The 16,422-nt window shown below is 37.8% G+C and overlaps 1 protein-coding gene across 1 annotated transcript in view; it reads right to left on the bottom strand.

The window, feature by feature from the left end:
* The window catches only part of CHUK (conserved helix-loop-helix ubiquitous kinase), a 43,055-nt gene that overhangs the window by 20,948 nt on the left and 5,685 nt on the right, over nucleotides 1–16,422 (bottom strand). The window contains exons 2-10 of the mRNA XM_006880033.1: nucleotides 15,650–15,744; nucleotides 12,282–12,396; nucleotides 11,528–11,597; nucleotides 10,036–10,124; nucleotides 8,785–8,874; nucleotides 8,228–8,352; nucleotides 7,928–8,035; nucleotides 2,597–2,732; nucleotides 708–902 (exon numbers count right to left, since the gene is read on the bottom strand). Of these exons, the coding sequence (XP_006880095.1) occupies nucleotides 708–902; nucleotides 2,597–2,732; nucleotides 7,928–8,035; nucleotides 8,228–8,352; nucleotides 8,785–8,874; nucleotides 10,036–10,124; nucleotides 11,528–11,597; nucleotides 12,282–12,396; nucleotides 15,650–15,744 (1,023 nt within the window). The remainder of the gene's footprint in view (nucleotides 1–707; nucleotides 903–2,596; nucleotides 2,733–7,927; nucleotides 8,036–8,227; nucleotides 8,353–8,784; nucleotides 8,875–10,035; nucleotides 10,125–11,527; nucleotides 11,598–12,281; nucleotides 12,397–15,649; nucleotides 15,745–16,422) is intronic.

Below are 16,422 nucleotides of genomic sequence, written 5' to 3'. Positions count from 1 at the left end.
TTGAAATGAGTGAATGATATGTAAAATGTACCTCAATAAAGTTTAAAAAAAAGTATGGGGGGAGGTTATGGCCACAGTCATATTTTACCATCTACATAATCTTAGGCAGGACTTACAGATTAAAGTTCAGCAAAAGAAAAGAAGATCCCTCAACAAGGCAGAGTGATAGAGTGGCTGCAGCAATAGGCTTAGCTATGGTGAAGATGGCACAGGACACGGCAGGTTTCAGATCTGTTGTTTAAAGAGGTCACTATCACAGAGTCATACTCGACTCAACAGCACGTAACAACAACACGTTTCAAGTAAGAGAAGTCCTAAAAGCACAATGTCTGCTAACTGAAAGACTGGCAGCTGGAATCCACCAGCTACTCTACAGGAGAAAGATGTGGCAGTCTGCTTCCATAAAGACTTACAGCTGTGGAAATCTCTGTTCTGTAAGGGTCGCTATGAGTCATAATCACTTGATGGTAATAGGTTTAGGCTTCAAGTACAAGAAAGAAGAGAAAGAGGGAGGACAGAATTGGCATCAGCGAAAAAGTCACAGAAAATCTCACAAAGCAATAATAAGAGTGATAGGTAGAATTTTAATAATATGTTCAGCAGCCCCCAAAGGACAATATATACACATATATGAAAATAGTAATACACTAAACACGCAATCTTTTTATACAGTTTCTCACAGTCTAGGTATATTAGAATTTTCTTACAACTCCATCGAGAACACATTGTGAGGCTGGTTTCCGAGGGTCCAGAGAAATTCCTGTCTCTGAAAGAAGCTCCTGAGAACCAGTATTTATTCCAGTTTCACGCTCAATACGAGACTGCAGTGAATGAAGGCTTTCATCAGGAGGCAACAAAAAAGAAATTATCTTTGCAGAGGTCATATTTAAGATGTGTACTATCTGTATAAATGGGGGGAAAAAAGGGAGTTAAGATTATTGATAACTTGCTACATGAGACTCAGTATTAAATATATTATAGGGAAATACTAACAAAAGGCATTCTCTCTGTACTACACAAGGTTTGGGGAGCTTTGGTGGTGTAAGCTGAAGGGAATTGCAGAGCTAATCCAAAGGCCAAGTTGGCCTCTCTGGCAGTCTGAATCCACTAGCACTTCAAGGGAGAAAAATGGGTGATCTCCTCTCCTGCAATTCACAACCTTGGAAAACCAACGAAGGGCCAGTTCTGATTTGACAGCAAGGAGGAATGAGGGAGAAAGTGAGATACTACTTGTTTGGGAATCACACAGTGGATAAAATGGTTAACCTGAACCAGAACTCCTAGCTACATTACTGTCTATCTACCCCCATGCCAGGAGTCAAAATCTTCTGATAGTAGGCTTCTCTTTAAACAAGAAAAGCATTTTTGTCCTCATTTTTCATACTTTACCAAAGTCCCAGAGCAGTTAAGTAACCTGCAATAGGGTCTAAAGTTAGATAAGAAAATGATCTTGTTGCTCTCAACTAACACCCCAGCCTAAGTAGTCCAAGGACGCCAAACAGGTGTGAGGCTGAGTTGGATGGGCCTCAATCCAGATAATCAAGGTGAGCCAAAGAGGTCAGTTTTTTGAACCCAACATGATTTTAAATTCTCTTCCTTCCACTGTCCTTGGATAAACCATGCAAATGAATTCCTCAGTTTTTCCAAAACTTAACAATATATGCAAATGATTAAAATTACCTCTGTTCAACATGCTTACAGAGGTAAAGGCATTAGTCCAAGGCCACTATTAATTCTATTTACAAGTCTTGACAGAGACGTTCAATTAAGTAGTGTCACAGGAACACCAAACTGAACAGCCAAATTGAAATGAATTCTTTTTTTAAATGGCAATTCCAAATGTCATAACAGGACTGTCACTATATCTCTTAACAGATTGTAAGAGATTTTCGTTTAATATATAATAATCATTTATGTTTAAAAAGAGGAGTGGGTCAGGGAAAGGAATCTTCATAATTGCCATGGACTATAATAACACAAATGAACCTCTGAGACTTGCCGTTCAATTCCCCCTCCAGGCAGATCTCACACCAGGATGGCTGCCATTGACAGAAATAGACATGAAATACAAGTCTAATAATAATGGGAATTTTGGATAGAAATGTTATGTTGGACATTTAGAGGATGGACGTCAAGCCAGCGTAAGTGCTGCTAGATCCCACTTACCACAGTACGCTGAAGGGAAAGGCGAGAAAGGGAGAAGAAATCCATCTTAAATGGATCCATCTATTTACTCAATATGTGGACAGGGGAGTAAAAAGGCATTTCAGGAGATGGGCAGTCCGTGCTACATGAACGGCATAATGGGAAGTATAGATAGAAGCTTACCAGCCATTCTGCACTAAATCGAGTATATTATAATTAGACCTAAAGAATGAGGTTACAACATAAAAGCTATTTCAAAGGAGTAAGAAAAAAAGCCACTTAGAAGCATAACTAAGGAGATGGCTTGCTAAAGAAATAAAATGCATTAGCTCAATAAACAGAATTTTCTTTTTCAATAAACATCGAGAAAAAATTAAAATACACTGTTAATTTTCAAAATAAATATTAACTTCAAAGGAGGTTTAACAAAGTTGACACCATGAAAACCAACCTTCAGATTCAGAATGTGATCCATTAACAGAAAACATCTTGGCTGCTTTGAAACAAGGTCAACAGGTCCCCCTCTTTGCTGAGGATCCCAATTCAGCATCAACTGCAGCCAGTTTTCCATGGGTTCTACTATTAAACTAAAGAAGATTAAAAAATAAGGTTAAAATCATATTTAGATGTTCTCACTTTTCTTTAAGGGACTCTGGTGCTGGTGGTATCATGTGCTGCATGCTGTGCTGCTGACAGTAAAGTTGGTGGTTCACATCCCCCAGTTATTCTGCTGGACAATGACAAGGCGGTCACCTACGGAGAGTCACAGCTTTGGAAACCCAGTGGAGGCTGTCGTGAGTTGGAACTGGACTTAACAGCAGTGAGTGAGTTAATTTTCCTTAAACATTATTTTTTAAAAAAGAACACAGGCAGTCCTCAAATTAGAAACATCCTAATCTTACGTATCCTTTTAAGCAAGACTTCACACTGGTCACTGGTCTGTCATAGCCAATGAAGAGAAACAGGAAAGGACTAGAATTTTTATAATTTGCGTCATTTGCCACTGCAACTGGGAAAAATGACAGGTAGAACCCTGGAATGAGAGATGCAAGCACTTTAAGGAACATAGACTGGCAGGACTAGCTAGTGGCATAGTGGTTAAAGTGTTCAACTAACCAAAAAGTCAATGGTTCAAATCTCTGAGTGGTTCTACCGGAGAAAGATGAGAGAGTCTGCTTCCCTAAAGAATTTTTGTTGTTACGTGCTGTCAAGTCAATTATGACTGAACCCTGCTTTATCCGGAGCCAATTTTTCTGACTCCAATACACCTACCCTTATTACCCCAGTTACTGTGTTAATCCATCTCATTTGGGGTCTGTCCCTCTGCTCTTCCAAGCACAATGCCGTTCTCCAAAGACTGGTCCTTCCATGGTATAATTTTACCTTGCTGTACAGAGTCCCTACACATGGAAATCAATTTGATGACAATGGGCTATGGGTTTTGGTATGGAGAGCCCTCACACATCCAAAGCAATGGAGTGAGCCACCATTTTTGAGTGAGGAGCCTATCATCTTTAAACACTGCACCACTATCTTTGTTATTGATGTTAGGTACTGTTGAGTCAGCTCCAATCCTGTATCATCCTCCCAATCTGTGTTGTCCTCGAGAACACAGTACTCGGCATATCATCTCATTTCATTCAAAGTATTCTCCATCACTGGCCATTCACTTTGCCAAGCATGATATCCTTTTCTGAGGACTAACTTTTCCTGGTAACAAGCCCAAAGTATGTTGTGGTTATGTGCTGTTGAGTCAACTGTGACTCATGGTGAACCTATGTACAACAGCCCTGAAACCTGCTCTATCCTGTGCCAACTTTACTGTCTCTGACACATCTACCCTCACTACCCCAGTCACTGCATCAATCCATTTCATCGATGGTGTCCCTCTTTCTCCATCCCTCCCCCTTCCGAGCTTGACGTCCCTCTCCAAGGACAAGTCAGTCCCTCCTTGCAACATGCCCAAAGGATGTCAGACAAAGCTTCAGAAGCCTTGCCTCCAAGAAGCAGCCTGGTTTCACCCTCTCTAGGACAAACCTTTTTGTTCTTCTGGCAGTCCATGGTACCTTCAATACTCTTCTCCAGCACTACAGCTCAAAAGCATCAATTCTCTTTCTATCATCTTTAGTCATTTCCCAGCTCTCTGACGCATATTAAGCAATTGTGAAGACTATGGCCTGGGTAAGGCACACCTTAGTCTCAAGACTGACACTGCTGCTCTGCAGTACTCTGGAGAGGTCCCAAACAGCCAACTTTTCCAATGCAATCCGTCTTTTGATTTCCTGGCTGCTGGTACCAAGAGTGTTGATTGTGGAGACAAGCAAACTAAAATTGTTAACAATCTCAGTCTCTTTACCATCTATCATAATGCTGCCAATTGGCCCCGTGGTGAGAATCATTGTTTTCTTGATGTTGAGCTTCAATCCATATTAAAGGCTAAATTGTGATGCTACATTCCTCCTTATACAGCCCAGACTCCCGAATGATCTGTTCTGCATAAAGACTGAAAAGGTATGCAGACAGAATACATCCTTCACATACACCCTTCTCAATTTAGAACCATGCAGTATCTCCTTGCTCTGTTCTGAGGACTGCCTCCTGGTCCAAGTATAGGTTTCGCCTAAACACGATCAAGTGTTCAGGGATTCCCATTCTTCTCAGAGTCAGCCAGAGTTTGCTATGATCCACACAGTCAAATGCCTTTGCATAATCAATGAAACACAGATAGACATTCCTCTGGTACTCTCTGCTTTCAGCCAAATTCTCAACACAACAACCTTGCTGCCATGGAGCACTTTGGTTATACTTCTTCTGAGAGAGATTTGTTCATTCTTTTGGTTACCTGTGGTATATTCAATATTCTTTGCCAGCATTACAATACAAAGCATCAATTCTTCTTCAGTCTACCTTATTCAATGTCTACCTTTGACATGCACATGCAACTAGTGAAAATACCATAGTTTGACAGGTGCACCTTATCTTTAAATTGATACCCTTGTTCTTTGCCACGTTCAAGATCTCCAGGGCAATAGATCTGCCCAATAGATCATTTGATTTCTTTAACAAATTTATTTTCTTACAGTTTGTTCTTGTTAGGTGACACCAAGTTGACTACTAATCACAGTACCTTATGATATGAAATCATATGAAACCTGTCCTATCCTGTGACATCTTGCCCATCTCTGGCCTACTTGAGCCCACGGTTACAGTCACTGTGTTAATCCGTTTCATTGGAAGTCTTTCCCTCCTGCGCTGATCCTCAACATTTCCAAGCACGATGTTCTTTTTCAAGGATTGGCCCCTCCTGACAACATGCCGAAAGTTAACTGAGACCACGGTTCACCATCCTTGCCTCCAAGGAACACCCCAATTGCACCATTTCCAAGACACATTTGTTTGTCCTTTCAAGCAGTCTGTGGGATATTCAGCCCTCTTCTTCAACACCCCAAATTAAAGGCATCGATTCTTCTTCTGTCTTACTTATTCACTGTCCACCTTTCAGTAGCATAGCAAGGAACTGAAAAAAATTATGGTTTGAATTATTTGCACCTGTCTTCAAACTGACATCATTGTTTTCCAGCACCTTGGAGAGGTCCCTGATGGCAGACTTTACCAATGCAATACGTCTTCTGATTTCCTGGCTGCTGTTGTCAAGCGTGTTGACTGCAGATACAAACAAGACAAAATGACTGAAAATTTCTATTTCTTCTCCATCCATCAGGATATTGCCTACTGGCCCACTGGAGAGGATTTTTGTTTCCCTGATGTTGAGATGTAACCCATATTGAAGGTTGCTGAAAGTCCAAATTCAGGATACAAGCTCAAAAGAAAGCCCTCTCTCTTTGTCAGTTATGAAGGAAAGTCCTTATTTCCTTCAGCATCTGTAGATCTAGTATTCCCTTGACCCCACACATGTTAAACTTCCCCACTGCCAGAGTTTTGTTGTTCAGGTATCTGGGTCCAACACCCTTTTCCTGATGATTATTTTTTTACAGTACTAAGGATCCCCCATTAAATCCTTCACAACTTCAGTCTTTGCTCTATCATGATATTGCCTGTTGGTTCAGTTGTGAGAATTTTTGTTTTCTTTGAGATGTAATGCATACTGAATGATACAGTCTTTGACTTTCACTAAGTGTTTTGAGTTCCCCTCATTTTCTTTTTTTAAATTTTTATTATTTTTTTTGTGTGAGTGTACCGTCAAATCAGATCTGACTGGTACAGGAGGAGATTGTCCCTCCTTCCCCGGCACAGCATCTGGTGGATTTGAACCGTGCGCCTCTGGGATTGTAGTTTCATCTCCTTGCCACTAGGCCACCAGAGCTCCCCTAGTTCCCCTCATTGTCAACAAGCAGAGCGGTCATCTGCATGGTGTAGGTTGTTAATGAGTCTTCCTCCAATCTGATGTCACATTCTCCACTCTTATGATGCAGTTTATTCATTCAGCATATAGATTTAATAAGTACTGTGAAAGGACACACAATCTGATGCATCCTTGGTTACACTTTCTCCAGGACAGATGTATTTGTTCTTTTGGCAATCCAAATGATATTTAATACTCTTCACCAACTCACAATTCAAATGCATCAAGTCTTCTTTAGTCTTTACTCATTGTCGTATTTCCCCAAACATATGAAACAAATGGAGAAAAATGCCATGGCTTGAGTCAGGTACCCTTCAGTCTTTAAACTGATATCCTTGCTTTTTAGCATTTTAAAGAGGTTGGCAGAAATCAGCACTGTAAGGAAGTCGGAGGAAATCTTTAATTTCTTCACCTTTGGTTATAGTCATAGGTGTGTTCATATTAATAGGTTCTTGTGATATTAGCCTATTGCTGACATTGTACCTCAGGATAGATCTTGAAATGTCATTTTTGATGATGAATGCAACACTATTTCATGTCAATGTTAGAATTATATAAATCTGTCTTCACTTTGAATCAACTAAAACAATGCAGACTCAGAACAAAGTCTTCATTACAATCACCTTTACTTGTTAACATTTTCACCTTTTAAATCACTGGAATAGCTTTGAGCCTTTTTTTGTACCAAAGTAAAGGTAAATTAAGAGTTAAATGCATCTATTTTGATTGACCTAAAGATTCTAAAAGACAGAGTAATAGATCTAATTTCCAACCTGAGGACTACCCATAATTTTACTGGCTGTCCATTTTCTTTCTCATCAACAATTTGTATCATTTTCAAATAATTAATGGAATAATAAGAAACAAATGTTTTCTATAAAAAACAGTAACAAAATAGATATTTAGTTTATAGTAACTCAAACAGGTAAGTCTAGCTCCATTTTCTAAGAACACATAATCTTAAAAATCTTCTTAGTAGGTAAACAAAATCAGTTGAATAATAGCAACAGTTGTTTCCACTAGATTCGAGCTGTCCAATATGGTTATCACTCTATCTACATTTAGATTAATCAAAAATTTTAACTTTTAAAATTAAGTTCTTATTTACTCTAATCAGCTTTCAAGTACTTATAACACCATGTGGCTGCTAGCACAAAACCCCCTGAGGTTGATTTTGACTCACAACAACCATTCACTGCATTTCTGAGGCTATAATTCTTAACAGGAGGAGACTGCTCAACTGTCTCCTGTGGACCAACTGGTGGATTTGAACCTGTGACCTTGTGGCTAGCAGTATAATATCTCCATCCTTATTGAACGTGCTCCTGGACAATGTAACTTGAGGTAGACAACTACCCTACTGTTCTCTTAACGATCATGGAGAAACTGAGGAAAAACTCCTCAGCTAAAAACACTTACCTACAAAGGCTATTTGGTTGAGGTAAATGGCTACTGAACCGAACTTCTCCTGTCATCTCTTCAGATGCAAATATACACTTGGGGTCCTTCTTCTTAATCTTTTCATGCCTACAAAAATAAAGTTACCTTTGATAACTCTGATGCCTACAAAAATAAAGTTGACATTTTGATTCTGACAAACACAACTGCATTCCATGTAGTGTAATTACATTTTGTGTTTTAAAAGCACAACTATACCTAAAGAAAAAAATTAAAATTCCATTTCCACTAACCACACCAAACTTCTCATCCACTTCTTACCAGGTAAATGGCTGAAGATGATGCAAAAAAGGCCTATATCCAGCAATACATTCAAATACCATGGTTCCAAAGCTCCAGTAATCAACAGTGGCTGTGTAAGGTTTATTTTCAAAAAGCTCTGGAGCCTTTAAAAAAGAAAGAGAGAGGAAAACAATACTTTCAACAACACTGTATAGAAGATCTTACTTTAACTATATTCATGACTAAGGTGCCCTGATAGCATAATGGATAAACATGTTAAGATCAGTAATTGGAATGCACCAATTGCTCCATCACAAGAAAGATGGGCAGTCTTCTGCATATTACAGCCTCAGAAACCTCATAGAAGGTTGCTACAAATCAGAACTGGCTCAATGCCAGTGGGTTTTTTAATATTCATTACAATTAAAAATGAGAATGATTGATAAAACATAATGCAGGAGAATGATTGTATGAAAACAGTATGAATGAAGAACAGTATGAAACAATGTAATGAATTTTGTGAGCAAACCAATACAAAATAAAAATAAGAATGAGTCTCTTACACAGTGAAATTCAAAGAAATAACACATGCCTACCAAATACTGTAGTGTTCCCACAAATGATGTACACAGACTTCCTTGATCAACGTCTTTGGCATATCCTAGATCAATTATTTTATGCAAGATCTACAAAATAATAAAAGCAAAGTCATTTTAAGTGGTTGAGAAATCTGGAGGGGGGAAAAAAAGGTTGTAGAGAGGATGTTAGTAAAGAATCTGGGCTCTGGAATAACAAACATGTTTCAATCATGAACACCACTATCAGTACCCAAGTGACCTTGATCAAGTTACTAATATATAACCTCTTCCAGTTTCACACATAATGGAATTACTAACAGTTCCTACTTCACAGAATTATTAGTACAATTCAATGAAACACTGAATAAAGAACTTAACAAAATGCCTTATGCATGGTGAAAATTAAATAAAAGTTTTTATTTTATTAGTGAGAATAGGCTCGACCCATTATACTAGAAGACAGAGGTAAGGCTAACTTCAACTTCTAAAGTTGATGTACCATCATAGAGTGGACCAAATGTGAGAAAATAACTCCATTTCAAGAACACCCTGAAATCTTTAGATACAAAAGAAAGTAGAAAGAGTTGGTGTTAAAAAAATAAATGCAACATTCCTGAGAGCAGTACAACCATCCCCTCCAGCTGCCCACCATCTACACTAATTAAAGAGCCAGCCAATAATTCAAGGTTCTGCCAAACCAATTCAAGTTAGAACATTTGGGTTTTTAAGTATTTACTGAAATGGAACTATATGCTAAAAGCAAGAAAAGTAATCAAAGAAATATCTCACAAGTCAATTCTTAATTTCTGCTTATTTTCAAGATGACTTATTCCAGAATCTGAGAAAGGCTCTGAATTTGAATTATACTTAGAAGCCAGTATTTTGAAGAGGAAAATGATTTTTTAAAGTTGTTGTTTTTTTAAAGTACATATATATTTTATTTTTCTTAAAGCTGACCCCTAATATATGTGCGCACACGCATGTACGTAAATGTTTAGTTGTATAGGAATCAAACAGCGCTAACACATTATTTACTCACTGACTTTATCCCTGCTATATGCTATGCTGGAAACAGGAATAGGCCAGACTGGAAATTCTTTCTCTAATGGAGTTTCTGTTTAGCATAGAACACAGACAACTAAACTCAACCACAGTTTAATGTGGTGAGAATTGGGACAGAAAAGTACAAAGGACATCAAACTTGAAAGAGTAAATGTGTGAGGGAAATGATATTCAATAGGCAAGGAACATTTCCTCGGGTTCACCTACCTTCCCACCAACATCCTGAAGAACTATGTTTTCAGGTTTTAGGTCACGATGTATAATTTTGTTTTCATGCAAATAACGAATCCCAGACCCTAAATAAAGTTTAGAATATATTCAGAGATAATAGAAAACACTGAGTTAAAAAAATTAATTTCACATTATGTATAGATTGGTTCGGACTTTCATATTTCCACAGACTATTATAACTAAGATGGATCTAGCAATGACAATATTGTACTTCAAGCATAGGGTCGACAGCACATAACAACAACATTATAACTAAAATGATCAATGCTAACATAGGGTTGTTGTGAGTTGCAAGCAACTCGACAGCACATAATAACAACAACAAAATAAGGTGACAGTAGTCCAGATTCCCTCCGCAGTAAAATCTGTTAACATTTATTAATACTTCAGAATTATATATATATATACTAATTTAACTTATGAAAATCAACATTCTAAAAATGAAACAAACAACTGAAAAAAAATCCCTATATTTATGCTTATATCCTTTACATTCCACTGAAATCACCCTCTTCAGCCAGGATTGCCCTTATGACCAAAGTACAACCAAAATATGCAGGGAAAATTCTTGGCTGTTGAACTTCCGCCAAAGACCCACAAAGCCAGATACACTGATGCTGAGCCAATGTCAATACACAACAACCCGAGAGGAAAAGGCAGAATGCCCTGCAGGTTCCCAAGGTTGTAGGTCTCTATGGAAACAGACTGCCACATCTTTTTCTCACTGTATTCACTGAGCTTTTGGTTAGCAGTAATTTAACCACTGCACCACCAGGCTATCATCCCCTAGGGCCTAATGCAAAAGAACCAAATCCACTGATACCGAGTTGATTCTCACTCATGCAGACCTTCCACTGGATTTCCAAAGCTGTAAATATTTAAGAAATTTCTGGAAACTGATTTTAACAAAAGTTAATAGAAAAGTTGGGTTTTCAGTCATTCATTGTTGCACATTTTCCTCCCTCCACAGGGCTGTAAATCTTAATGGGAACAGACCACCCATTATCTTCCTCCCAAGTAGCATCCAGTGGATTCAAACCCCGTGGTATTTCAGGATGCAGCACAACATGCTCCTCCTCCAAAGGTCTATGTACTAGTTACTTAGGGGATATTTGAAATGGAATGCTGCTGATTAAATAGGAATATCCACCTAAGAGCTATCAGAAGCTTGCCTAAGAGATGCAATTCTACTGTCAACAAAATTTCTATGTTAATGAAGAGGACTAAAAATTATTAAGGATGTTTCATACCATTTTTTTCCAAAGCAAGATAAATGCTTAGCCCAAGCAAAAACATAACAACATTATCTTTAGCAGTAATAGTAATAATTAGATTCTTCTGATTTATGGTAGATGTTAAAAAAATCTGATGCTTTGTTGAGTATACCAACAATTTGCCTTAATACTCAAGAGTATACAGAAATCTTCAATGGACCAAAGGACATTAAATTGTAATATAAATTACATACCTATGTCACTAAGTAAAGAAAGTATCTGGCTTTCTTTAAGACCGCAGCAATTTTCTGGTTTGTTGAGTAGCTTAAAAAAAATTTTAAGTATGTATTACCAACATTGTTGGACAGTAATAGGTATATAAAGATAGATATATGTTAATAACTATACACTAAGGGAATATTCAAATGAGAGAACAAATCATGATAAAAGAAAAGAAAAGGAAAAATTTTCACCACTATACAAAAAGACACGATGACTCTTACTCGTGACAGGGTGCGGAAAAATAAAGAGGAAAAGTATTTGAACTTGGAAAAAGTTGAAAAAAAACCCAACAACCTCATAGACAAAAATGGTCATATGGAAAGACTTAAAGAGCTGTGATATGCAAACCAATATAAAAATTTTGGAAAAAAACAACAAAAAAGAGTTGTGAAAGATAAACTTACAATTGAGGAAGTAACTGTTTTATAATCACCTTAAAACAAACATTAATATTTTGGTCTAATAGTAGTAATATATTCCTTTCATACAAACAAAGAGCCAAATAGCAACTACTTTGGGCTCTGCAGGCCATCTGCTGCTTTAGCAGAGAAGCAGCCACAGATAAATACAAGAAGAAACAAACATGGCTGTATTCCAATTAAACTATATTACAAAATCAGGGGTCATAACTCTTAATTAAGCATTATCTGATCCTTATGTATGACCCTGCTGAAAGCAATTCCAATAAAGTCCATGATTTACTGTGTCATCATCTTAAAACACTACCTTCCGAAGATCTCCTCCAGAACAGTATTCCATTGCTAGAAGAGGCACATCATTAATCAAAATATTAAGTTCCTCAGGAACATCACAGGCCTTTACAACATTGGCATGGTCCAACCTGACCAGAAAGAGAAAGCATTCCAATTAAAAAGCATCAAGGAGATGGTTACACTCAAAGAGAATTGGTTTTGAAAACACAGCTAATTAGGAGAGGGACAGACATTGCTCATTTATAGAATTAAAAATTAATACTTTAAAAAGATAATATTTAGAAAAGAATACTATCACTATTACTACAATTGCATTTGTGTGTCAAGCAGTGTTGTAAACATTATACACGCATTAACTCATTACCTGTCACAACAACCCTTTTATAAGTAGACTAATGTTCCCATCACATGGTTTCCAGGGACAGGAAGGAGGCAAGATTGCTGTTTAGAAGCTCTCATCTCACCAATAATTCCAACTCACAGCAAAACTGCAGGACAGAGCAGAACAGTCCCAGAGTTTCCAAGGCTGTAAATCTGCGTATCACCTGATTTTTCTCCCACAGAGCAGTTGCTGGATTCAAATAATTGGCCTTTTAGTAAAAGCTGAACACTTAACCACTACACTGACTGAGTATGTGTTCATGATGGAAAATCTGGCAACAGCGAGAGGTGATGATTGCACGCCATGATTCACCAATCAATGTCAATGAATTTGTACATGTAAATATATTGAATTGGCAAGTCTTGCATTTCCTATGTTTTTACTACAATAATAAAATTCTTTTAAAAATCCTGAATTACACTATATATTGGTTTCTAACAGGTTGTTGGTTTGGGGTATTTTGTTGTTTTTGTTTTTTTAATTACTTAATTACTAACTCCGCCATCATTTTGCAGTGGATCCCCAAACCAGATGAAAGTCTCAGGCCACAGAGACCTAAAGAAACAGAATTTCCAAGCAGGGTCTGAAATCTATGTTATTAACATCTGTATTGATAACACAATTTCTTGGTGATTTTGCCACAAAGTAAAATGTGAGAACCATCAGAGTGGAGAAGAGCTAAAGGAATCAGAACAAACACAGTCATACCCACTTCTGACTCTACAACTGTTTTCTGTGTGCTTTACCTCCCTCTTCAATACCTAACTGTAGAGATGTCATGACAGTGAGAATTACCTGTAACACATTCCAAAAGCTGAAACAAATCCACTGCCGATGAGTTGGTTCTGACTCAAAGGATGCACCCATTGGCTTGTGAGGCTGTAAATTTTGTTGTGAGGCTGTAAATTTTGATGCCATCTTTTTCAGGAAGAACTGATGACAGATTCAAACAGCCCACCTTTTAGTTAGCAGCACAATGTGTACTGCATTACACCACCAGGGGTCCTCTTAAAGCATCTGTTGTTGTTGTTAATCACATCAAGTATGATTATGGATCATCTAAAATGTCAACGAATTATCTGATATTTCTCCCTCTCCTGAAGTACACAGTGACTCATTTCTAACAAAAGAAGTGGTGGAAAGTTTGAAGTGCCACTTCTGAGGGTGGCTCATGAAACAGCTGGCTACATTCTTTTTGTTCTCTCAGTTCACTTGCTGCAGGAGGAAAGTCAACTGTCATATCATGAACATTTAACGGTCAATATGGTAAGAAAGCAATACTTCTAGCTAACAGTCATATAGATGAGTTTGGACAAGGACATTTCAGTTCTACTCAAGTCTTCAGATAACTGCAGCTCCAATTAGCATCCTGATATTTCAAGGAAGAGACTCAACCTATTAAGTCACTCTCAAATCCCTAGCCTCAGTAATATATAAGATACAAAATGTTTATTGCTCTACATGTCACTACATGTGTAAGTATAACGTGGTATGGAGGAACAGATAAATATATTCACAAAAATGGGTGCAAAAGAAATGGGGTAGTGATTTTTATTTATCTAGAAACTGTAACAGATAATGGATCAAGATCTAGAAGACACAAACTCACCCTCAGAGAGGAGAGCCTGATAATAAGGAGTTGACTTTCCCCCCTCCTCTTTCCTTTAAGAAATTTTGTGGTGGAAACACACATAACTAAACACCTGCCATCTCAACACTTTCAACATTTGTAATTCAGTGGCACTGATTACATTCTTCAGGATGTGAAATAGTTTTCATTAGAATTTTTTCATGGTTTCACCATTATTAACATCCACTCAATGACTCCACTAAGCAAAAACTCACCTTGGTCCCTTCCCTTCAACATCTCATTCACTACAGTATTAGAGTCAATTCCAGCTTGCAGAGACGATATGAGCAGAAAAGCCCTATCAGGTTTTGGCAGTTGTGTATGCTAATGAAAGCAGGTGGCTTCATCTTTGTATTGATTAGCTTCTGGGAGGTATGAACTGATGACTTTTCAGTTAGGAGCCCAACATTTAACTAAGTGTCACCAGGGCTGCCTCAACTGCCAGTAACCACAAAAAATCTCCGGTTTCACTATATAACATCTGCCCTGTGCTCATCTGCCTGTGGAATCCACCAGCTACTCCAGAGGAGAAAGATGTAGGAGTCCACTTCCATAGAGTTACAGCCTGGGAAACCCTCTTGGCAGCAGTTCTACTCTGCCCAATAGGGTTCCTGTGAGTTGAAACAGATTCCAAAGTATTGGGTTTTTAGTATGACATTGTGTGTCAGTTTATTCATCTACTTATCTGCTGATGAAAATATTATTTCTACTTTTTTGGATGTTGTGAACATTGCTGCAATAAACACTGAGATGTAAGTTTCTGTTTCGATTTCTGCTTTTACGTTTGGGTATGTACCTATGATTGTACCTGATGAGTCACATGGTAATTTTATGTTCAACTTTTTGAGGAACTGTCAAACTGTTTTCCACAGTGACTGTGCCATTTCACTTACTCACCAACACTGTTTCTCTACAACCTCACCAAACATTTAATATTTTCCATTTTAAAAAAATATCACTGCCATTCTAACAGGCATGAGGTAGTATCTCATTGTATTTTGACATCTATCTCTCTAATAACTGAGGGAGTTCTGGGGTCACACTGCACAGTGAGCTATGCTGTTTCCCAAAGGTGTTCAAACCCACTAGTAGCTTATAAGGGAGAAAGATGGGCAGACTCCTGTTATAACTATAGTCTTGGAAACCCCATTTCCAACTATGAGTGGGTACAGACCCTACTGCAGTTAGTTTGAACAGCTAATGATTACATGACTTTTAAAACCAAACTTTAATCATAATGCAGCGTTATTTTTTTTAAATAGAACACACATGTAAGGAAGGAGAGATAGCTAAGTTCGCAAGATCCTGGCCTCCTTCCTTGCGAAGAGATCTGGCTGGATGGGGAAACACAAGTCATCAAGACACTTACTTCTTCATGATCTGGATTTCATGGCACCACCGCTCTCTGTTTTTGGTACTTAGCTCTAGGCGACAAGACTTAATTGCTATTTTGAGATCAAGTTCCTGTCAAGATAGAAAAATAACAGGAAAAAAAATTGAGTTTCTATGTAGATTTGCTTTTTATACAAGAAATGTCAAACTGGAGGAAAAAAATAATTCTTTTGTCTTACTAACCACATTATCCATAGTTTTTTATTTTCCCAATTAAAGATATTCTCTTTCTCTCTCTGTAATTTTAACGAATACTTACAGAAAGGCTGGGTTTTCATTAATTCATCAATGCACGTTTTTCTCCTTCTCCTTCCCTTCCTCCTCTACAGCTCTCTTGCACTACCACTTTTGTTGAGTAAACCATGAGACTGTTAAAACCAATAATTCAAGATTGACCTTCAACATACCACATCACCTAAGCAAAAGCTGACTAAGGCAGATCGTATGGTAGGTAGCTCTCATCAGAAGACTGTAAAAAAAAAATACAAAGACACTATACTGAGTCTTTGCTAGAAAAAAATAATAATGACTTCATTTCCCTGACAAGGGTTGGTTAGTTAAGTAACCAACACGGGCCCCAGCTTCTGACACAACCAGACTGAAGAGAATAGAGCGGAGACTCTCAGATCCCAACATCAAGAAACAGTTTTACAATGACCAAGTGCAATGTAAAACCTTCCAAAATTAGGCACTAATTTTCATGTTTAAATGACAAGGGGGGAAAGAAAATCTTTTTTTTTTTTTAGCTTG

This window comes from Elephantulus edwardii, unplaced genomic scaffold (assembly GCF_000299155.1).
Source record: "Elephantulus edwardii isolate Elephantulus edwardi_28Jun2011 unplaced genomic scaffold, EleEdw1.0 scaffold00006, whole genome shotgun sequence".
In the NCBI taxonomy this organism is placed as follows: Eukaryota; Metazoa; Chordata; class Mammalia; order Macroscelidea; family Macroscelididae; genus Elephantulus; species Elephantulus edwardii.
Note: the sequence above shows the minus strand (reverse complement) of the source record. Positions and strands in the feature narration are given on the sequence as shown.